General features: G+C 60.9%; 1 protein-coding gene across 1 annotated transcript; it reads right to left on the reverse strand.

The window, feature by feature from the left end:
• Positions 1-1650: 1650 nt before the first annotated feature.
• Positions 1651-22892, reverse strand: Sh2b2 (SH2B adaptor protein 2). The gene is made up of 9 exons (XM_027952970.2): positions 22728-22892; positions 11920-12677; positions 8445-8546; positions 6726-6817; positions 5452-5543; positions 5167-5349; positions 4501-4712; positions 2672-2843; positions 1651-2117 (listed from the first exon to the last, which is right to left on the reverse strand). Exons 2-9 carry the CDS (start codon positions 12646-12648, stop codon positions 1789-1791), a joined length of 1911 nt encoding a protein of 636 aa, XP_027808771.2. The 5' UTR covers positions 12649-12677; positions 22728-22892; the 3' UTR covers positions 1651-1788.
• Positions 22893-23799: the final 907 nt, after the last annotated feature.

The following is a 23799-nucleotide window of genomic DNA, read 5'->3' on the forward strand; positions in this document are numbered from 1 at the left end:
GTGCTTTTACGGTAGCTGGGGCTCCTGTGGTCCCAGGGCATGGCCCGTCCTCTGTCCCTGCCCATCACATAGGCAATGGGCCTGCTTGGCGGCCTTCCCGGCTACCCCACAGTTCTGGCACAGAGCGGGCGTCCCGAACGCTGGTTGAGGAGCACGTGATGCCACCCCAGAGAGGCTGTTGCCATCTGTGCGACTGCTGTGATTTCCCCAGAGCCCCATTGAGTCTGGGCTTTCTAGAAGCACAAGATTGAGTGACAGAATCGAGGTCTGTCCCGCGGCACACTGCAGAGAAGAGAGGCCCTTTCTACTTGTTGTCCGGGTGCTTACCCTCCAGGTGCATCCCTCGGGATGGCCAGGGTCACCTTGTCATTTCCTAGAGTTGTGCCCTGAATTCACTTAAGGAGCGCCACAGGAACAGAGCCTGGCTGCCATCCTTAGGGTCTCTGATTGTGCAAAGGTTACATGCCTTTGTGCCCAGATTCCCATTTGGTCACTTACCATGGGACTCTGCCATGGCTGGCTGTATCAGGAGGGCCTGCAGGTCAACATTTCACTACTGAGGCTTCCTCAGAACCCTTCCAAAGTGCCACATCCATTGAGAGTGAGAAGGACTCTTCAGGTTTGGAGACCGTGTCTAGCCTGCCAGGAGGGAGGGACGTGCAGGAGGCCCTGGCTGACCGAGGCAGAGGCAACAGGACAGCCTGCACCTCTCTCCTTGCTCTGCTCAGCCTGAGTGTCACCCAGACCCTTCTGCTCCTGCTGGGGTGAGATGGGGGCTTGTACTTGGCCTCATATAGGCCCCAAACCACCAGGGGACAGGACAGGGGGCTCCGTCCACAGTGGATGGAGATGCTGGAAGCTGAGGTGGCCCAGGCCTTGGCCTCCTTGTAGCCACAGTGGCAGCTGAAGGTGCTGTTCTGGTAGCTGAAGTGGCAAAACCTTGGAGCCAGCCCAAGGTGGCTTCTGTCCACTACTGTACCCATAATGGCCCAGGTCCTACAAGGCTCTCCTGGGGTTCCAGGTCACCAGTTGGGATTGGGGGAGGGGATGTGGGCTTTGACTCAGCAGGAATAGGAGTTTTCACAGACGCAAAACCACCCAAGGCTGGGGACACAGAGTTCCAGCCCTGGCTTTCTTGAGGGCAGGCACAGGGTGCGGGTGGGGCGAGTTTGAGTTGGGTCAGAGTTGGGAAATTCAGCTTCTCTCATTGTCCAATCGCCCAAGGGGCTAACGAGGAGAAACCCTGGCCCCTGACCCTGTCCACACTTTTAGGCCTTCACTGACCTATGCAAGGACACCCAACTCTGCCAACCAGGGCTCAGCTCCTCAACCTGGCATTCAAGGCGCCTGTGACTTGGCCCGGCCCCATCGTTCAGGGCGTCCCTTTTCCTCTAGCACCCTCACATTCTTGTCCCCTCTTCTCTCACAGCTCCACTAAAGCCCCTTCCCCAGTCCTGACCCTCCGAGCCCGCTGCTTATCTCAGTAGGCTCCCTAAGGCAGCAGGGCGAGGCTGGCAGGGTCCAGGCCACGGTGGGCTCCACCTAACCTGTGTGACCTTGCGACGGTCCCTGAACGGAGGGAGCCGCTTTCCAGAGGAAAGGGAGGCCAGCGCAGCGGAAAGGACAACAGGAGAGCAGATTGCAGTCCCTAAAACAGGCTCTTTAATAACATTATGTCTTCACTGAAGAGCTTCGCTTTTCCCACCAGCGCCAGGCTGGGGCCAGTGGGCGTGGCCAGGCCGCCGGGGGCGTGGCGTCCGCGGTGGGGCGTGGCGGCGCGCTGCGGTTCTAATAGAAGGAGTACTGGTTCTCCACGGCGCGCGCGCGGCCCGGCGCCGCGTCCGGGGTCTCATCCGGGGCGCTGGCCGTGGCCTCCAGCAGGCGCTCGGCGCTGTTGCTGCGGCTGCGCGCGCTAAGCGGGACCTCCGCGGGGCGCGGGGGCGCGGGAACCGACGCTGCTGAGGACGATGAGGCGGACGAGGACGAGGCACCAGCCGCATCGGAGGGCGAGGCGGGAGGGCAGGTGGCAGAGACCAGGCTGGAGAAGTAATGCTGGCCGGCTGACTCGGTCCAGCAGGCGGAGGGCGCGGGCATGGTGCTGGGCGATGGCCCGGGGTCTGCAGTGAGAGGTCGCGTGGCGTCAGTGCCCAGCCCGAGGCACCCACGCCCCATCCTCCCCGGCCCAGGCCAGTGAGGCAGGTGTGCAGAGTTCCTGGCTGGGCCGTGAGGCCCTGGAACGCATGGGGACTCAGGGCCCTGGTTTAGGTGTCCACCTTTGAACACTGGCCCTGTGCAAGTGGTGATGCACGGACACAGATAGCGTACTCCTCTTGCGTATGCGGACACCCCCTACACCACCCAGCTAGTGCTTCCTCCCAAGAGCTGCGCGCTGAGCCCCAGCCCATGCAGAGCTCCAGAAAACCCGCCTGTGCTGCCCCTGAGCACCCCCTCCACTTTCCAGGGGTCACTGGGACCTATTTGTTGTGGGGCTGCCTCCCTATCTTGATATCTGATGCCCCCCACCCCCGTCCCCCCATAGCTCACAATAGCTATGGCCAGGCTGGGGGAGGGAGCGCCTTTGATACTCTGGGTCAGGGACTAGCCATGCTGGGTGGCCACCTGCCTGCTTGTCTTCCTAAGCGATCACACGGGCCAGGTAGAGGCATCTTACCAGGTGGGGGGCCCTGGGCCCGTACATAGCTGCGCAGGGTGATGTCGGCGGAGCCCCCTGACTCCAGGGGAATGGGGTGGGTGTGGAAGTGGCGGAGCATGTCAAGCACGGACTGGAACCACAGGTGCTGTACATGGCACTGGCCGTGGCCATTCAGGGACAGGCGCAGATGCTGTGAACACAGGCAGGTGGTCAGTGGCAGGGTCCTGGGCTGGTCACCTGCTTGTCTAGTGCCTTTAGGGGTTGTTGGAGGACTAAGTCTCAGTGAGACAGACCGCAGTGCTTCTCACACCTGAGCCCCGTCTGGAGGTGGGGCCACTCCTGTGGTGTAAGTGGGGGAGGGGAGCAACAGAGCTGGGTTGGGATTGAAGGGTTGTCGCCAGGCTGAGAGCACCCACTCTGTGCCTGAGCCCTTGCCCTTCACATCCCATCTCCCTTCCAAATCCCAGGAGATATGGATCATTGCCTCCATATCAGAGATGTGGAAACAGGAAGGGGGAGAGACTCGCCCAGTCACAGAGCACAGAGCTGGGAGCACTTCCTCCAAGCCCAGTGGGTCCCACCTCAGCCTCCTCTCTGGGCAGAGCAGGGCCCCAGAGGCAGGTGGAAGCAAGGCAGATGCTTCTCACTCTTCTTTCATTTATTCTCTGAGGGGAAGAGCTGCCTCTGGGACAGTAGTGCTCTTCCTTCTCTGTGTCAGTGGAGGGTCCTGCTCTACCTGCCACTAAGACCTAGAGTGGTCAGTTTCACTCTGGGGGAATGGCAGCCAGCCAGAGGGGAAAGGCAGATTCAAGGCTGCCTCCTGCCCATCCTGTTTCCCCCTCCATGCTGCCTGGTGGGCTGGGCCCCATCCTAACCCCTGGCTTAGGCATGTGCAGGATCCAGGCCCTCCCTGGAGGAGTGCTGGCCACCAAGTGACCTGTGATCCTCTGGGGACAGTGTTAAGCGCCTAGCTGTCAGAAGACCTGCTAAGGCAGGCTGCCTTCCAAGGAGGTGTCGGGCAAGGGGCTGCCCAGGAGAGAGGCCTGGAGGTCACTGGAGGGCCAGCTGGGGCCAGCAGACAGACGATGACCACCAGCTGCAGACCTGGAGTCCTAGGGCACCCCCTCCTGCAGCAGGGACTGACGGGAAATCACATCCTAGAAGGAGCCAGGGCTGCGGCTGCTTCCTTATCAGAAACACGAGTCTGGTGGGGGTGGGGGGCACGGAGGTTCCTGCCCACTCTGTGACTTTTCTTGCCATATTTTTCTTGGCCCCATAGGTCATCATGGCCCATGGTCCCTTCCTGGGTGGCACACCTCTGCTCACTTTAGACCCTGTCTGGTCACCTTCCTATTTCTGCCGCAGCGATTCTTACCCTCTGCACACCTCAGACCAGGGTCCCCTGCTCTGCCCCCTAGGCCTGTGCACCCTCCTGCCCCACCCAGCACCTCCCCTCCAGTCTGCGCTTTCCTTCCCCTCACTTGTCTGAGCACAGGCCAGGTCCAGGAGGGACTGGTAAAGTGACCAGAGCAGGGAAGAGGCGCTGTCGAGGCGTGACCATGAGGGCCTCAGCTAGCCCCAGCCCTGCATCCAGGTGGCTCTGGGTGGAGGCCCTCGGAAGCCCCAGTGCTGTGTGATCCCCAGTGCACAGGGGCCCAAACGACTTGCCAAATTGGTTCTCAGAAGGGCCTGGCGTTAGGTGCCCTGTCACCAACAGGTGGCTTCCCTAAGGGCAGGAGTGAGCCTGATTTGTGGAGAGTCATGCCACACCTAAGCCTCACGACCAGGGCCACCTTGGCACCCGCCCCAGGGTGGTCGCTCTACCCGTGGATTCCTATGCCACTTGCCTTGGCTTTGCCCTGGAAGTTGAAGGTCAGCACGTACTCCCCAGGCCGCGTCTCACTTTGGCGGATCACGAAGAGGCCGTGGCTCCGGGGTCCACCTGCCAGCACCAGCTGAGCGGCCTTGACCCGTGACAGCGTCCCATGGAACCAGGGGTAGTCGGAGAGCTCCAGCTCTGGCTCAGCCTCGGGATCCTGCTCTGCGGCTCCTTCCTCCCCTGAGGAGCAACAGTGTGAGGGTGATGGAGAGGGCGGGGCAAGCCAGAGAGGAGAGAGGAGAGGCAGCTGCTTTGGTTTTGGTAAAATGCTGCTTGGTTAATTTTAGAACTGGGCAGGGAGCTGATCCCCCATCAGGTATCAGTACAAGGTGAACTGAGAGCAGAGGGCAAGGGCTGGGTCCCTCTGCAAGTCGGCAACCAACCTGGGAACAAATCAAGTCCCCTGTCCCCCCACAGTTCCAACCCTCTGCACCCCATTCCATGAGCGTCTTCTATGGAAACCAGGCCCAATGGGAAGGACCAGGTGCCAACAAAACCCAGAACGGCTGTGGACCAGTGGGAAGAAATGGCACCGCTTCGAGGCTCAGCAAGGGCTCCACAGGGTACCCAGAGGTCCCCGTGGCCAGGGCAGGGACCAGGAGGGGAGGGACAGGAGAGCCAGCTGCCCCAGTACCTGCATTATTGCCATCACTGCCACTGCCACTGGGGGACTCCAGGGTCTGCAGGAAGGTCTCCAGTGGGACATGGAGCAGGGACTCTCCGACGGCCTCTCGAGCTCGGCTGTGTGGGGCTGTCACCACGGCGCCCACAGCTGCCGTTGTGTCTTGGGGTCCTTGGGGTCGGGGCGGGTCTGCCGCTGGGAGAGAATAGCAGGTGAGAAGCGCGTTCCTTTATCTGTCACCCCGAGCCGCCAGCCCTCCCACCCTGTCACCTGTGACTCAGCTCTGCCCCCTCCTACCATCTGTCAAGAGCTCACAGCTGCAGGAGGCCACGTGGCTGGCCAGGCAGGCTCCCCGGGCACAGGACAGCTCGGCGTCTTCCTCGCTGTCGCTGTGGAGTTGAGAAAGCACAGCTGTGTCCTGCCGGGACCTGGACCCACCCCAGCTGCCCCTGCAGTGGCTGACAGTCACATGACCAGCCTCACCCTAGGCTGGCTCTGTGGCCACCATATGACTGACTAGAGGCCACCAAATGGGTACAGTGCCCTCTGAGGCTGTATGCCCCCTGCCCCCTAATAAGGGCTTGGTGGTGGGCGGGGCCTGGTCAGCTTCCTTGGCCCCCAAGGCCTTTGTCTCCCCATTTGTAAAGTGAGGTGTCTGGGGCCCTCCAAGCTCTACAGTTCTGTAAAGAGAGAAGGCCAGGAAGGAGTTAGCAGAGCAGATGGCGGGCAGGGTGGCAGGGGAGGGATTACAACCACTTTGGGGATCAGGGCCTGGGAGGCACTCAGGACTTTAATTGTGCTTCCTTAAATGAAGCTGTTAATTAGAAAGCAGCGGCCCCTCCCCCAGGGCGGCTCACCCCATTAGCCAGAAGAGCCCTGCCAAGTGTGCGGCCCTCGGCTGGCCTGCCCCTCCTGCTCCTGGCCTCAGGATCTCTCCTAGATGGTGGAGTCAGCCTCCCTGCTACTCTCCCTGGACAGCTGACCAGAGCTGCTCCCTGCTTATGATCCGCCATGGCTCCCTTCTGCCCTGACCTACTAGCTTCCTGGGCTCTCATGAGAACCTCCTGCACCAGCCATCCTGGAGGTCTTAACAGCCCCTACAAGTCCCAGGCTCTTGGTACACATGGACACCTTTTGTGGGCTGTTCTTTCTGCTTTTCTTCACCCCGTCTGCGGGCTCAGGCCTGCTCTTCTGCTAAGCAGCTGATTAGGCGAGCACCTTTACCACAGGCCTTCCCCGGCTGCGGCTGGGTTAGGGGCTTCTCCCAGCCCCCTGGGCTCATCACGGCCCATCTCTTGGTAGTTGGAGGCTCCCCTGAGGTGAAGACAAGACGGGGGCCAATCTTTCCAGGTCCCTAGACCCTGGCCCTCCAGAGCAGGCCCCACAGAGCCCACAGGTGGTCAGGATGGGGTCAGGGCATGGGGAGCCCGCCAGCACCAACCTGGAGGGGACCAGGATGAGCGAAGCCCATTTCTGGAGCTTAGCTCCTGCCCTGCCCTAGAGGCTGCTCCCTGTGTGGTCAGGACCAAGGGCCCAACCTGTCCCCCTCCTGGGGCCACTCCAGCACTCACCCAGGGTCCACGCAGCCCTGGATGTCGGCCACCCAGGAGTGTTTCTGCAGGGAGTCGATGGTCTCCAGGATGTACTCGGCTCCGTTCTCCACCTGGGAAAGAGGGCGTCAGGGTCTGGGCCAGCGCCAGCATCCCTCCCCTTGGCAGGGGGCTCCAGACCCAGGATGAATGTGCATGTGACTCGTGGGGGTGAGGAGGCAGGACAGTGGGGCCATCACCAGGCACCAGCCCAAACCCAGGCCAGGGCCCCAGGGGTGCAGCCCAGCTCCACGGACCTGATGTCCTCAGGCCCTGGAGCTGCAGCCTGGACAGTGGCCTGGACCCCCAGCATGCTGAGTTGAGGGGCTCCCCTGCTTTTGCACCTGGAACTTTACCAATATGGCCACACTCCCCAGAGAAGTCACCTCCAGAGGGCCCTTGTGAGAGCTAGGGCTAGTGTGATCCTACCCCACAGCTCATCCGATAAGCTTCCACCAGCTCCATGGCTGGGGGCTGATGTCCTGTCTCCATTTTATTAATTTATTTTATTGCAACAGTGGGGCTTAAACCCAGGGGCATGCTACCACTGAGCCATTTTCGAGCCCTTTTAATTTTTTATTTTGAGACAGGGTCTCACTACGTTGCCCAGTCTGGTCTCAAACTTGTAATTCTCCTGTCTTAGCCTCTCGAGTTGCTGGAATTGCTGCTGTGTGCCACCATGCCTGGCTTGTCCCCATTTTATAGATGATGATGACTGAGGTTCAGAGAGGGCAAATAACTTGCTTAAGTCACACAGCAATCAGTGATAGTGCTGGGACCTTAACCCAAGTCTGTGGGTTGCCCAGGCCTCATGCTCTTGGCTTTTTGTCTGTATAAAAATACAGTATTGGGTTGGGAGGGTCCCCAGAGACCCCTCTTTAATCTCTCTCTGAACATACGGGGAAACCGAGCACCACCATGGAGCTGGCAGGCAAGTCCCTCCGCCTCAGGGCTTGTACAGGGGACACCCCGCAGATGGGAATGCCAGGTGGGCAAGGGCTGTGTCCTCAGCCCCCCAGCCTGGGGTGACTCAGGGTACAGGGTGGGAAGATGTTTGCCCAATGCATTAGTGAGTTCGTGACTAAACACACAGGGATGGGTGGGTAAATACACACCCCCGGGGCCTGGAGAAGAGGGTGGGGGCTTCATGTGGCTTCGGGTGGGTAGGACCGGGCATCCCTGGAGACTCTGCCTCATAAACACTCTCTGATCCTTCCAGGAGGCACAGGGACCGCAGCCCTGGCAGCCCAGAGCCCTGTCCTCAGTAGACCAGCAGGCCACCCCAGGGAAGGTGGGGCCTGGGAAAAGGATGGGGTGCCTCCCGCCACCTGCAGTGCCTTTGTGCCCTCTGTGGGCCCAGGCCGGTTCCCACACTCCAGTGCCCTGCGACAGGAACATTTGCATAACTGCTGCAAGCTAGCCACCAGTTCCTGCCTGGGGGGTGCATGTGCCCTGGCTCCAGCAAGGAAGGGAGGGGAGGAAGTGAAACTCACCCAGGCCTGGAGGAAATGGGACGGGGTCCAGATGGCCCCTGGTGCCCGGCCACCTACCTACCCAGAGCCCAGCCCCAGACTCGGGTCCTGGGTAGGTGCGAGACATCTGTCCCAGGGGCTTCCTTCCCCCGTTGCCCTCAGCTGGCCACCCAGGAGGGAGGTGGTCTTGGGCAGCCAGAGGATCATCAGGACCAGGGTGGGGTCTCACCTTGAGCACGAACGTGTTGTCCTTCTCAGGCATTTCCAAGGGCATGGTGGTGCGGACCTCAATGATGGCCGACAGAGGGATGCTGACCTTGGGCCTGGAGGCCTAAGAGGCCAGGCGAAAGGTCAGTCAGGGCTGCCCCAGGGCCTCCCGACACCCTTTCTACCTCTCCTAGCTCTCGGGGATCAGAGCAGTCCCCAGCGTGGAACTGCTGTGGTCACCCTGGCATAAAGGTGTCCTAGTCCCCAGTTCACAGATGGGAAAGTTGAGGGAGGCAACGAGGGATGTCCCACTGTGGTCATGCAGCAAGTCAGGGACTGGACTGAGACTGACGTCTGAGCCTCCGACCCGCAGGTCTTGAGGGGTGAGCCCCACCTGGGCTGCCCCCAGCCTCACACCTCCTCTAGACCTGTGGTCTTCCCACTTTTGACCTTGACCCACAGTAAGAAATGCACTTGACGCTGCAGCCCAGCATGCACCTACCCAGGTAAAAGTATCTGAAACCAGCGTCCCACTGGGCGACATTTGCCCTGCGTGTGATGGAATGTGGTGTTTTCTATTCTCTTCTAGTTCATTAAAAAAAAGAAGAAGAAGAAAAGCTGGCCTCCTGCTTCAGGTGAGGAGCTGGCTCAGCGCTCCTGCCTCAGAACAGGGCTCTGGAGCAGAGCAGGGCCCTGTCCCCAGCTGTGGGTAAAAGAGACTAGTGTTCCCAAGGCCACCGCAGGGGGACCCAGGGTGCTGGCAGGTTCCCTAGGTGCCTGGCTCTGTGTGCTCTGCCCTAAAGCTCCTGCCCGTGGCCTTGGATCTGGGACTGGGATTCCCGGAGGGTTCGGGCTCTAGGACAGGGACTTTCTAGGAGGAAAGGGAAAGACCACACATTTGGTGGGCAGGCAGCAGGGAATTCCGGGTAGGCCTGGCCACCGTCCAGTGGCTGCAGGGCTGGGCTGGGAGCCGTGACCCAGGGGCTTGGCTGGGCAGGGTGTCAGGCCATCAGAGTAGCCAGTGGGGCTGGGGGTCCTGGTGGTCATGGGTGGGTAGGGCAGTGGAGGTTCCTGCTGGCTGGAGCCACTGTGGTTCCTCGGGCTGGCGCCTGGGGCCAGCTGTACTGGGGCAGCTGGTCCTGCCAGAACTCCTGTGCTCCTTCCCCACTGTCTTTGGCTCCCTCAGCTCACGCCCTGTCCCTGTCCCCCTTTGGGCAGTTCCAGTGTCTCTCCCGGGGCCCCAGGAGCTCACTCTATTAAAGTTTGTATCCAGCCTGCAAATGTGGGTTTCCTGGTGGCAACCCAACGGCAGAGGCCAGCCCCACCGCTTCTTGGGTCCGTAAGTCTGGCCTGGAGTAGGGTTGAGGGGACCTGGGGTTCAGGAGACCCTTCCTGCTGGGATGAGAGGGCAGGAAGCCAGACACTTGGGCTGGGACACCCAGCCCAGGCCCTGCGCCTGCAGACCCCACACTCCCGACTGCTCTGAGGTGCAGCCAGTGCCCAGAGGTGAAGGGAGATGCAGACCTGGGGGGTGGCCCAGCAGTGGGGTGTCAGCAGGGGTGCTCTGGGTGCTCTTCCACCCTGTGGCCAGACACATTTGGAAAACCTAACCTGAGCCCTTAGCATGTTCTGGGGTTTGGACGTGGTTTGCTCCCCAAGGGGACCTGTGCTGGAGGCTGGGTCCCCACTCTGCCGCTATCAGGAGGCAGTGGGACCTTTAAGAATTGGGGTCTGGTGGAAGGTGGCGGGTCACTGGGGGCACTGCCCTGGGAAGAGGTTAATGTAGTCTCCAGGGCCCCTGGCGCTGTTCCAGGAGGGAGATTGATTGCTCCATAAACTTGGCCTTCCCGGCATGCAGCCATTTCCCTTTTGCCTTCTCTGCTGTGTTGTGACAGGCCAAGAAGATCCTCAGCAGAGACCGGAAACGTGGAGCTTCCTGCTCTTGGACTTTCAGCCTCCAAAATTGTGATGAAGAAATCTCTTTTCTTTATCTAATATCTAACTTCAGGTATTTTATTATAGCAACAGAAAATGCCCCCTGGTGTGATCCACCCTTCCCCTGGGAGCACTCCCAAATACCAAGATATGTTCCAATGTTTGTGTGAAGATGAGGAAGACATTATGGGGTAGAAACACATTGGCCTTCCTCAGAGGTTGTGGAAGGGTCCTGTGACCCTTCAGGAACCTGCCTTCTGACAGTGGTAAAGCTGGCAGGTTCTGCAGAGACCAAGGCAGAGGGCACCAGCTGCTGCGTCCCCTCCCCCAGGGCAGCAGACACAGCTATTTACAGACAGACAGCTGTGACTGCCACTCAGGGGTGGAGGGGGTAAAGCCTTGGGCCTCTGCCCTGCCCTCTGGGTGACCTTGGGTGAGCCCCACCTCTCACGGGGCCTTGGTCTCCCTGTCTGCCAAGGGGTGGAGTTGGGCTTAGTGGCTATGATTTCTCTCAGGGACCTAAGGGGACTGACAAAGAGTCCTTGTGAAGCCTGGGAGTTCTGGGACTTGAGGAGAAGCTCTTCAGAGTGTCTCAGGGAAGTCACCTCTCTAGAGCCCTGTGGCTCATGAGCACCTGTCCTCGGGGAGCCCACACACCTGCACTTCTAGGAGGGGTATACTGAGTTCCCAAGAAACTCAGGCGGGCCCCGGGGTGGCTGGGAGTTTCTATACCTACTCAACCTGTGTGCCAGGGACCCCACCCCCACTCCTTTCAATCCCAAACACCAGGGTGATGGGTATAATTAGCCCATCTCTGCCACCCACTGGGGATAGGCCACACCCCTTTTCTGGGTATAATAAGTTTGTGTTTTCTTCTGTGACCTGGGGACCAGGTGCCCACCTGACTGGGGTACTGGGAGGAGGACATCTTGTATGTGCACATGGCCACCAGCCTGAGGGCTGGGCACATGATGGGATCTCAGGAAGTGAGTACTAAGGGGACAATCATTCCCACTTTACTAACAAGCAGGCTTGCCACTTGGAGAAGGCCCAAGCTACTGTCAGTGTTCTGATGGCCAGTCCCCAAGAGGGCCAGGGGCCAGTGCACTCAGACAGTGAGCAGAGACGCCCAAGAGGTGGTGACGGCCAGTGAGAAGCCTTGCCTTCCTCTGGCTGGAAAAGGGCCACTGGCAGAGCAGGGCTGGAGCCTGGCAGCCCAGAAGCAGGCCTCCTGGGGCCCCTCTCTGAGTGTGCTCTGTCACTGCCTGTCCCTCATCCAGCAGGCCTCCTCGCTGACCAGTGCCTTCCCTGGTGCCAGGGTGAGGAGGAAAGGAGGGCAGGCGGCCAGCCAGGCTCCTTAGCACCCAGGCGCGGTTCCCTTTCCTGGTTCACAGAGGAAGGGTGGGGTTTACCCAGGAGGCAGAGCTGGGCCAGCATCCCGGGTCCTGGCACCACTGGCTCCACCCTATCCATCTGATGAGGCCACTGGGTCCTCAGCCAGAAGCTGCCGGAGCTGCTGCCCTCCTCTTCCTCCATCCTCCAGGGTACAGGGAGAAGCTCACCTTGGGCGGCACGAAGAACTCCAGGCGGAAGCGTTCCCCAGCAACCGCCCTGCGTAGGAGCAGGCGGCACTTCTGCCACTGCGCGGCGCCCCCAGGGCCTGTGGCTGCATCGTCCGCCACCATAAAGCGCAGCGCACCCTCGCGCTGAATGTCCACCAGCTCCACCTTGGCCGCCAGAGTCCGCGATAGCCGCAGGCGCCGTGTCCACTTGTCACGTGGCTCCGCAGGGGGCTCAGCGGCCCTCGGGGTGGCCCCAGCTTCGGGCTCAGGGGAGGCACGCCGGTGCCACATGTCCCGCACACCGTCCACCACGCACAGGCTCATGTTGCGCAGGGAGAAGCCCTTGCGGACCCGGGCCTTGGCCGCCACGTGCGCCGACACGTCCTCCGAGCTCCGCGAGTGGCCATAGGCCGTAGTCTTGAGCGCTGAGGTCCCCACGGGCTCAGGCTCCATGGCGTTGGCGCGCTCAGGGGTCCCCCGCGACGCTGGCCCTGCCACCAGCATGCGGCGCACCTCCTCGCTGAAGACGTCCAGGAAGTTGGCGGTGAAGTGGCGGGAAAAGGAGGTCCCGGCGTCCGGCGTGTCGTAGGCCGGGTTGTCCCGCAAGAAGCGGCAAAACTTGTGCGCGAAGTCCACGGCGGCCACTTGCGCATGCAGCTCGCAGAACTGCCGCCAGTCCGGGACAGGGACCGGGGTAGCGGCGGCGGCGCCAGGGTCGGCACCGTTCATGGCTCCCGTCCCATTGTGGTATCCTGCAGCTGTGGGGACAAGAGCAGCAGTGACCTTCTGACCTCTGACCTGCGTGCCCATCTGTCACCTCCTTTGGGCAGCCGGGCTCCCCAGGGCTGTGCATGTGAGTGCTGCAGACTGCTGCCCTCAGCTGCTAGAGCAGCCGGGAAGCGTGAAGAGGAAGGAAACCGAGGACAACGTGGTGTCCCCAGGGAAGGGAGCCCCCACATTCATATCCTTCCAAACAGCAATCTCAGGGAACCCCAGGGTCATTCCTGTGGTCTGCAGAGGAGGCTGGAGTGACAGATGCCTTCAAGTGGGGCCCCTATAAGCCTTCAGTGACCTCACTTTCCTCAGTAACCTCTTCTAAGGTCCCCAAAACCTGGTGGGCAAGAAGAAGTCACACACAATCCAATTGGCTCTGCCTCTGAAATGGGCAGAGAGCCCCGCCAGCCCTTGGCCACTCCTCCACAGGCTTCCGAGTCCTTCCCAAGCCTGGCATGGTGGCCTCTAATTCCAGTGACGTTTTGGGAGGGCAAGGCAGGAAGACTGCAAGTTTGAGACCAGCCTCAGCCGCTTAGCAAGACCGTGTCTCAAAATAAAAAATAAAAAGGGCTGGGGATGTGGCTCAGCGGTAGAGCTGCCCAGAGTTCAACCCCAAGTTCAGGGGGAGAAAAAGAAAAATCCGTCCCTTGCCTGCAGTACTTCAGAGTGCCTTCACCTGTCCAGCGAGCCTGACCTCAGTCCCTAGTCTGCTTTCCACCAGGACCCCAGTCACCATTAAAACACAGGACACATTTGGTCCCTTTGCCCTCAAATCCCACCAAAGCTGGGAGCAGAAGTCAGAGTCCTTCCCGGCTCCCCAGGCCTGGCAGCAGCTACTGCATTTACCTCTGTAGACCCGCCTCCTGCTGCTTGCTCCTGGGTGCCTGCCTACTTGCCATCCTGGAGGTGTGCTGGCTGGGTTCCCACCTCAGGGCCTTTGCTTGTGCCTTCAGTGTCCTCTCCCTCACATCCTTTGGGGCTTTTCTAATATCATTCTGCCCCACTGCCTGGCCTGGACACTCTATTGAGAACAATAAATGTTCCATACTCTCCAGCACAGATGCTCCGTGCCCCCTGCCTGTTTGGAGTCTCCGTGGCATGCACCGTCACCTGACATAGCGTGTGTTTGCTCATCTGGTTGTGTGTCCTCCTCTGCCCTCTTCCTCCAGAAGGCAGGTTTCACAAGGCAGGGATAGTGACAGTGCTGCAAGTCTAAGCGTAGCTGTCCCCAGTACCGGGCACATAGCAGGTGCTCAGTCAACAGTGACCGAATGAAGGAACAAATGAATGTGTTCAGCACACCACGTGGTGTCACAGCTGTCACCACACGGGGCCTGAGGATTTATCAGTGACAAGAGAGGTCTAGGATTCTTATCCAGGTCTTCATGAGTCTGGGACTCAGGAGTCACCTCCCTATATGGAAAGAGCATGGGCCATTTTTCGTGTGTACGGGCATTGAAGGTTCCACCTCCCCTCACAGAGGCCTGCTCGCTGTCCCCTCCAGAACTCCCGGCCAAGCCCAGCCTTCTGGAGGAATCCTCAACCTAGGAATCCCAGTGGCTGCCTCCCCAGCTTCCTTCCTACTGCCCAGCAAGGCCATCCTTCCCCATGTCCAGTCAGTCACTTGTGGGGACTTGCCTCTTGGTCCCCCTAAGTGGCCATTTTCCCCGGGTGCCAGGCCCAGGTGCACACTCCCACCCCCCTCCAGGTCAGGGTGAAAATCACTAAGGGAAAATAAGTGAGGAGCTGAGGCTCTGCCCTGGGGCCCTCCCCCCTGAGGGACCAGCCTGGTGTTGGGATGGAGGGACTGTCCTCCTAAGGGGCTGACAGGGGGCCATGCCCTCACCTGCCCTCCCAGGATCCCTGCAGTTCCCGGCATGCTCCTCTCTCCCAGCTCTGGGGAGCACCATCTCAGGCCTCCCGGGGGAGCCGGGCCCTGTAATTAAGTGCCAGGTGAGAACGCTGCCCTATTTCTGGGGACCACCTGCAGGGCCTCTGTGCTGAGGGCACCCTGGGAATTCCCTCTCCTTGGGTCAGCTTCCATCTGCAGTAGCAAGCCACAGGACCCACCCGGGGAGGAAGTACTGAGGACAGGTTTCCAAACTGGCAGGGAGACTCCTGCCCAGTACTGGGGCGAGGGAGGCAGGAGGTTAGGAAGGTCTGGGCTTCCCATCTGCAGCCTGAGCAATAGCTGCAGTAGGACTTACCAGGGCTTTAGATTTGGGGGTGGGGGTGCTGAATCCATGAAAATGGGGGTCAGTGCTTGGGCCTGACCTTTTCCCTGCCCTGCTGCTCCTCCTCTCATCCCTGGATAACTCCTACTCACTCTTCTAGAACAAGTCCAGGGGCTGCTTCCTCCAGGAAGCCTTCCTGCCCCTCACCCCAGGCTGGCACTGGTGGCTCCTCTGGGCTCCACAGGCCCCTCCTGTGTGTCTCTCCAGCGAGTTCTAGTTGCAGGGTGCTCCCACTGTCTCCCGACCTGGCACAAGCACTCCTTCAGGGCCAAGGCAGGTCTAGGTCATACCCCAGATGGCTGGCTCTTGCTCCTTCCCCTGGGGACAGAGGCAGCAGCACACCTGCCAGCAGTCAGCATGGCCTCCAGAGAAGGTGGGGAGGCAGATCCCCAGGGGCACTTCCTGGGGGGTGGGCTGCAGCTAAAACCACAAGGCCCTGTCCCAGGGCCCCAAGCCCATCCATATATCCAGCAGGCCAGGGCCACAGTGGCCATGTCCCCTCCCCCTCACTCCCGCGTACTACTGAAACCTCTACAGGGGTCAGAATAGGGAACAGGGCGGCTCAGGAAGGCCAGGTGAAGCAAGTGAGCCAGCCCTACATGGGGCGGTGGGGCAGGCAGGGGCCATCCATTCCCTGTCCCTCCCACTCTTCCTGCTGGCTGGGAAAAATCTCCCCAGGGAGAAGGGATGGAGTCAAGGGACAGGGCCCTGGGCAGGCTGTCACATGTGGGTGCAGCTGGCCCTCATGGGGAGGGGTGGAACTTGAAGAGGACCCTGCCAAGGCTCTTGGCAGGTGTGGTCATGTCTGAAGCAGGAACTGGTGGGAAGGCACTGGGTCGGGGCTGCCCTGACCACTCCTCCTCAACACTGCTGGCTGGTCAGGAGCCCATGGGCCCAGCAGCCCTCTGTGTCCCTGGGGGCTAAGCAAGGGTCAAGTAGCCAGAGGTAAAAGTCCTCAAGCATCAGGGTCAGCAAGGAGCACTGCACCTAGTTACAGATGGAGAAACTGGGGCCCAGTTTCTCCTCCATAGGAGACAGAGGGGAGGCTGCAGACCACAGGGAAGAGGATCTGGCTATGGCTAGAGTAAGGGTGTGCTGTCCCTAACTGTCTTTGGGGCCAGAGTTGGGGAGAATGTCAAGCAGCTGACCTGGGTTCAAGGCCTAACCCTCCTGCTCCCTGAGAAATGCTGACCACACCCCCAATCTCAGAGGTGGTTTTCCTCAAATGCAAATGGGGGGCCCCCTTCCCCAGAAGAGCAGCATGAGAAGTGGACCCTGCAATGTTCTGAGCAAGTGCAGGCTTGGGCAGGCCAGGGTGGTTTCCCCTGACCTCTGGGTGGGGCCAGAAATGTTTCCATCCAACTCAGGGGACCAGCCAGTGTAACATTCAAACAATCACTGTGCAGGGAACTGTGGATCCAGATATGGAGAAAGGAGGGTCCAAGGGGGCGGAGAACCCAGAGGCACCAGAGGCAGGATGGACTGTCACCCTTGCTCCTACTGTCTGGGCTGGCCTTGAAGGTCTGTGAATTGAACTCAGCTGGCCTAGGGCTCCCTGGGCCTGCAGCTTCCCAGTTCTGCCTGTGTTCTGCCCAGGTCACTCCTCCAGCTACCCGAATTCTTCCAGCCTCGGACTGTGCAAAATTCTCTCCTCTTCCAGGGCTGGCCCTGCACTGGCTCTCCCTCCCAAGCTCCATCAACCCTACCGCCCTCAGCCCTCTGGTTTCTGTGGTCAGGTCCCAGCCTTCCTCCTATGGTCCCCAGGGAGCCAGAAAAGGCCTGCTGAACCAGTGCTGGGAGATCCGGCTCTCTAGGACAGACCCAGTGTCTCCCAGGGCCTCAGCTTCCCCTCTGGTAAACAGGGAGCAGCGGTGGCAGGGGCTCCTGATTCTGACGCAGAGGCCATGGCCCTTGGATACCGAAGTATGGGGTCCAGCTGTCACTGCACTGCGGCCAGGAACCGGCTGGGGTTCCCTCCCACCTTCAGTTTCCTCTCTGAGGGCTGGCACTGGAGACAAAGCAAGTCGCCGTGCTCCAGGGATCGGGTGCTGGCCCCAGGGCGCGTGGGCGGCAGACCACCCTCCCCAGTCTATCGCCCCCAGCTTTTCCTAGGCTTGCCTGGGCTGTCTGGCTTCTTCTCCCGGAAAAAAACCGTTTTCTTTTTCTTTTTTTGTATTGGTTCCCATCTTGGTGGGATGGGGCTTCGGAGGGGCGGGGTGGGGGAAACCTGATCCAGTCCCTGCTCTCGGCCTTTCCAAGGCCAGTCCTCATCCCAAGGCCAGAACCCGGCCCACGACCCCGGCCCCAAGCTGGGCTAGATCTGCAGCCCCGCCGCCCGCCGCACACACTCGGGCGGGGGAGGGGGCGGCCGGCTTTCCGCAGGTAAAAATAGCACCGAAAATTGGAAAAGGGGGGGGGGGAGCCGGTCTCCAGCACCCCCTCCCCCGCCGGCGCGCAGTTCCGGACCCCAAGGCCGGGTCATTCCTTAAAATATTGATGAGCCAGCGAGGCGCCCCCGCTAATGGGCCAGCGACCAATCGATCCACCGCGCAGTGGGTGGCGGCCTGGGGGCGGGGAGAGGCAGAAGCCCCGCCCACAGACCGCAGGGGCTTGGGTTTCTGGGCACATCGGCCTCCCGCACCACAGGCTACTGTGTCCGCAGAGGAAGGATGGTCCACCGCCCGAGGCAATGATGGCCGCCCGGCACCCTGCAAGGCTGCCCCACACAGGCGTGCTGCCCGGCAGGACGCAGGCAACACACTCACCCCAAGATTGGCCTTTACTTCTGCACCCTCACTCTGCTCCATCCGTGGAGGACCCAGTGTGTGAGGGGGAAGGCGGTCAGAACTAAGGCTCCTCTGTTCGAGGCTGGCAGCGCCACCCTCCAATAACCACTTACTATAGGGAAACTGAGGCCTCCCCGCAACACACCAAGAGGAGGCAAAGCCCCAGTCTGTCTCCCACCATCCTTTGGTCCTAACCATGCCTCATCGTGTCTTTCCTTAGCGCTGGCCTGGCCTGACCACTGGTCAGCACTTGACACTAAGACTGCTCTTCCTCTAGTGCCCCCAGGCCTCTGCAGGACTGTTCCTTTCAGGGGCACCCCAGCTCCCTCTCTGGGTACCCCTGACCATGCAAAACTCAGACCAACGTCCCTCCACCCTGGAGGGACTTCCACTAGCTGTCGGACACTTGGGGGCTGGTTCTTGAGGCCAACCCATCCCTCACCTTCCCAGAAACTGTCTCCATGGGCAAGTTGTGACCAGGGCCTCCTGCCCGAGGGAGGCTACAACTGGAATTCCCCAGCACATCCCACCCAGAATCGGTGCTCACCCTATGTCCCTGGCAGAGTGCAGAAGTGGGCATGATTTTTCTTCTTAACACCCTTGAACCTGCTGGGACTTCGGGGCAGAGTGGATGCAGGTGTCAGGGACAGGTGTGGATTAAGAGTCCTTGAGACCCTGCCTCTGTATGGGTGAGTGGCTGGGGGCCCTGGGTGGTCTTGGCTTTCCCAAGCAAGAAAACGGGGGCCAGGACAAGATGAGGAGCTGGGGTCTGGGGTCTCAAGAGGTAGGCCCATTGGATTCCATAGTTGAACTTGACAGTTGGGATGGAGCTTCCTGATCCATGACCTGCTTGGAGGAGCATGGCTGAGAGGCAGCTTTTAGAACAGTCCAGAACACCACGGGCTTCTTAAGCAACCCATCCTCTGTCACTGTGTGTGTGTGTGCACGCGCCTGCCCCAGGGGAGCTCTTCTGCAGAGCACCCTTACTTTTACTGACAACCCTTTGGAGCCTGAAGACCTCAGTCTCAAGGAGGGGGGCATGGCTGCATTAGACAGTCGCTCCCCATCACAGGGGCCCCTACGGCTTGGGCATCTCCCTGCCAACATCTGTTCATTTGACACATTGGGACAGTGGAGTGGTTAAAAGCCCTGAGATCTGGAGCCAGTCCTTTCCAGTTTGAATCCCAGCACACACACACACCCTGGTCCCCACTTCCTAGCTGGATGGTCTCTTGGCCTCCCGGGGCCTCAGTTTCCCTGTTAAGATGGAGAGTCAGAGCAGCCCCAATGTCACAGGGCTGTCATGAGGACTGAGTAAGTAATTTGTTTAAAAGTCAAAGCTCTTCTGCTTCAACTTATTAAATATCCTGTGTCCACCGGTCTGAGCAGAAGCTGCCGGGACTTCTTACCAGGCCTCTCCCCACAAATACAGGCTCCACAGTGTAGCCAAGGTCAGCTTTTAGGAACCCACTTCTAAGCTAGGCATGGTGGTGTATGCCTGTAATCCCAGTAACTCAGGAGGCTGAGGCAGGAGGATCACAAATTTGAGGCCAGCCTGGGCATCTAAGTGAGCCCCCCCCCCAAAAAAAAAGTGCTGGGGTTGTGGATCAGTGGCAGAACACCTCTGGGTTCAATCTCCAATACCAAAAAGAAAAAGAATCTAAGGGGACCATGCCCGTTTAAAATCTGACTACGCACATCTTCCCTATAAGAAGGATTGTCCCTTTGTGCAGATGAAGAAATGGGGTTCTGGCCAGGGAGGTGACAGCCCCTCATCAACTGGGTTTTTCCTGGGCTTTCACTGTGTGCCAAGAACCATGGAAGAGGCCCAGGGTTGCAGAATGGGCAAGAGGGGCATTTGGAGCCAAGTTCCAGGCCTGTCCCTTCCTGGAGCACACACTACACCCAGCAGGGACTGTTCCCAGAGAACCTGAAGGCACAGTGTCAGGACCCAGTCCCTGCACTGGGGGAAAGGAGGGAGAACTCTGAGGCTGAGGGGCAGGAAAATCTGCAGCTGGGACTTGATCAGGGTCAGATGAGTAGAAATGGGGGCCAGGACAAGAAGAGGGGCTGGGACCTGGGGTCTCAAGAGGTAGGCCCATCTTCCTTCAGGAGCACCCAGTGCTGGACAGTTCCTCAACAGGCTCTGAAGGTGGAGAGCAGGCTGGGCTGGCTCCAGCTGCACTGGCCCTACTCTCTCCCACTCCATTCTGCCTTCCTCGGGTTGCAGAGCAGAGAGGCCCCTCTCCAGCTTTAGCTTGAACCTTTCAACTTCTCCTTCTCTCCCAGTGTTATGGACATCACGTGAGCCCCAGCCCAGCCCCCCAGATCTGCAGGATGCTCCCCTCAGTGCTGCCACTCAGCGCACCAGTCTGCCTTCTGATCTTTTCATGACCCACATACCTGTGACTCCTAACTGCGACCTCCATGGCTCCCTCAGTCCTGAGCAGCCTAGAACTCTGGGCACTTCAGGTGCTGATTAAGGGTCCCAGGGACCTTCTCTGAGCTCCTCAGCTCCCAGCCTGGCTGATCTCAGGGAGCCTCAAACTCAGCACATGGCAGTTCTACACCCCCTCTCCCTCCAACCCTGCCTGTCCTCTGCTCGAGTCTCAGCATCCAGCCCGTGTCACCCTGCCTACTCCCATTGCTCTGCCTTGGTAGCTGGCAGTCTGGAGGCCCAGAACGTCCGCCCCTTGATCCTGTTTTCCCCCCACCTTGCTCCTCATGACATCACATGGCTGGTGACTTGTTTCCTCCAACAGACTGTGGCCCCCAAGTGCTGTTACATTTGCCCCTGCGTGGCCCTGTTCTGGAGCCCAACCCGGCTTCAACTGGAGGAACCAGATGACCTTGAGTTCCCACACGGGATGCTCTGCCTCTTGCTGCCCAAACTGGTGTGGGCTGTGACCTCATGTTAAGGTCACACCTGTATCCCCCGGGAGAGAGCACAGCCAGAAAAATGACCCAACCAAGGGAGGGGGGAGAAACCTCCCCAGGCCCGGGAGTTCTGGCCACCGCCGTGGGCCCATATGGGGGGTGGGGATCATCAGGAGGGAAGGCAGGCCCAAGCCTGGATCAGACCCCTGTGGGGACACAGCCAGCAGGTTCCCAGCTCCCAATCCCTGTGCCCTCGGGGCTGTCAGAGAAAAGTGGCAGGAGGCCTGGTCTGTGGGCTGAGGGTCTGTGGGCAAGTTCCACCTCCCTTAAATTTGTCCCCACCTCTGTAAGACGGGAATGAGAACAGTGCCAAATCCACAGGGCTGTTGTGACCATCACCTGAGAAACAGCACTGATGCCCTTATCCTGACACAAGTCAGCTCCAGACCAGAAGCTCCGCCCTGGAGGCCCAGGGTCCATCTGGGTGGACACCCCCATCTGACATCCTCAAGGGAACCAACCCGGAAATGTGAGTTCTAGAGTCCTCGGAGGGCTACAATAAGTAGAAAAGAGGGGTTTGGAAACTGTAGGTGGATTTTTCACAATGAGGGTAGGAAAACCATGTGTACTAGCCCTTGGGTAACTGGACCCGCTGGACCAGATGGGTGGCAGCAGCAGCAGCAGCTCTTGCCTGTGATCACTCACACCCCAGGATGGTGCTTCTGGGGCATCAGGGGTGAGACCTCTAGGGAAGGAGTAGAAGGAGGGGCTGGGGATATAGCTCAGCTGGTAGAGTGCTTGCCTGGCATGCACGAGGTCCTGGGTTCAATTCCCAGCAACGCACACACAAGAAAGAGTAGAAGGAAGCCCCAGTGGGAAAGTCTGCTGAGTTCTCCTCAACCCGGACCCCAGCTAGACTGAGGGACTGCTGCTCATTCAAAGCCCCCAGGCTGAAAGTTCTATGTCACTCCCCCAGCCAGTGGCTTCTGGACCGGGCAGGGAGGCTGGGGGGATGTCATGTGTTCCCTCCCACCTAGCAGGGGCAGAACAGGAGTGCCTCGGATCACCCCTGCAGTAGCAGAAGCCGTGCCTTGGGCCCCCTGTCCCCCAGAGGTACAGGCTGCCCTGTGTTGGAGGGAAGCAACTCCTGCCTGTCACCCCTCAGGAAGCAGGAAGAACCATCCTCATTTTGCAGGGTAGATGATGTTGGCTCAAGAGGCAGAGGAAGAGGTCGGGTTCAACCCAGGTCGGAAGCTCTCCTAGCACCGACCGGGTGTGAACACAGATCCGGGCTTATTCATGTTCACGGTCCCTCCCGAGGCTGTCCAGTCTGCCCTGCGTGGCTCCTCAGAGGCCCGGGTTACTGCGGACTTCTCTCCCTGAAGACCCTACTTTGGGGACTGCTGAGGGCGGGGTTGGTCCCCATCCCTTCCTGGCCTGGCAGCTGCTCTGGCGCGACTCTGATTCGCGCTGCCCGCAGGTTCCTCAATGGCCGAGGCCGAAGGGCCTGAATGGAGGGCACGAACCCGCCCCTTCTTAAAGGCGCCGGACTCCGGGGCACCCTCGGCAATCCTTCCCACTAACAGGGGCTGTCCGGGAACTCTAGGGTGGGCGGGTCTGGAATGGTGGCCGTGGGAAAGAGGGCCTGGGCCGAATGGAGGGCGTGCCAGCCTGGAACTGTGGCCTAGATGGGATCTCTCCCCACTCCAGTTCGTGGCCCTCGTGCTCCTTCTAGGTTGACCCACTCCTTCCTCCCTCCCGGGAAAGAGACCTGAGCGTCCCCTCCCCACTTCCAAGGACCCCGCCTCCGGGGACCAGCTGCGCTCGCTCCACCGCCCAGCCCGGGTCAGAGGAGGGGGCGAGGGCGCAGCTGCTCCGGAGGCGCTTCGACCCCTCTCGCCACTCCCCGCCCGGCCCCGGATGGGGGTCCGGGAGCCGATCCCAGCGGGGGCGCATCCCTCGCTCGCCCGTCCTCCTCCCTCCCACCCGCGCACACAAAGACGACACGCTCGGACCAGGGCGCGTGCGGCCGCGCTTCCCGGGGCAGCGGTGCGCACACACACGCACGCCCTCAGGGACTGCCGAGAGCCCCGGTGAGGGACCAGGGGACCGGGAACTGAGGACCAGCAGGCCTTACCTACAGGCGTGCAGCTGGGGCCGCGCGGGCCGGGGCGCCAGCGGAGCGCTGCCCCGACTGTGGCCGGGCTCCCGGGGCCCGGCGGCTCATGGTCCGCGGCGGGTTTGGTTCCCTCCGGGAGGGAGCCAGCGGCGGCGGAGGCGGCGGCGGCTCCTCCTCCCTCCCTGGTTCACAGCCTCGAAGGCTCGTGCGCTCCTCGCGGTCCCGGCGCGGCCCCCGCGCAGCTCCCGGGGCTGCCGAGCCCAGCGCGCTCCGAGCTCAGCCCCGCGCGGCGCGCGCCCCGCCCGCTCCCCGTCGTGCCCCCCGCCCCCGCGGCGCGCGCCTCCGGGCCCCGCCCCCGCCCCCGCCTCGAGCCCCGCCCCCTCCCGCCTCGCGCCGCGCAGGCCCCGCCCCTGACGCGCCCCCAGCCCTCAGCCAGGCGGCGGCGGCTTCAGCGACCCCGGCTAGGTTCCCCTTAGCTGTGGTGGAGCAGAGGTCGCGCGGCCAGCGGCCTGAGGGGTTGGGAACTGGCCAGGCTCCGTCCCATTTGGGGCCGGGGTCGCGGGTCGCGCAGCCGGCTTCAGACCGGGCGCCGGCATCCAGCCCGCCCCGAGGCGGCTCCCGGGGCCCGGGGTGCTGGCTCCCGGAACGCGGCTGTGCGTCCCGAAAGGTGCCCTGTGTGGTGGGGAGACCGGGCGTGGACACTTTCCGAACGCCCCTTGGTGACCGGAGCTAGGCAGGGATGGACGCTGTGTCTGGACCCTGACTGCGGGGACAATGGGGAGCCTCGAGGAGGCCCAGATGTCGCAACCGAGGAAGTCTGTGTCTGGTTCTCATAAATCCCGAGGGCGCGCACCACGCCCCCTCTCCAGCCCTCCCAGAGGGGCCACAGGCCGCGGCCCCGGGGCGGGGAGGACATCCCGAACACGGCCCCACCTCCCAATTTCAGACTGGGGGAGACTGGCGCCACTCCAGGAGACGTTGGTCGTCACATGGGCTCGGGATGCCACAGCCCTGGCTTCCTCACTCCTACCGGGATTCGGAGCTCTGCCTGAGGTTAGCGCAGAGAAGCCGCGCTAAGAACACTGTCTTG

This window comes from Marmota flaviventris, chromosome 19 (assembly GCF_047511675.1).
Source record: "Marmota flaviventris isolate mMarFla1 chromosome 19, mMarFla1.hap1, whole genome shotgun sequence".
NCBI lineage: Eukaryota > Metazoa > Chordata > Mammalia > Rodentia > Sciuridae > Marmota > Marmota flaviventris.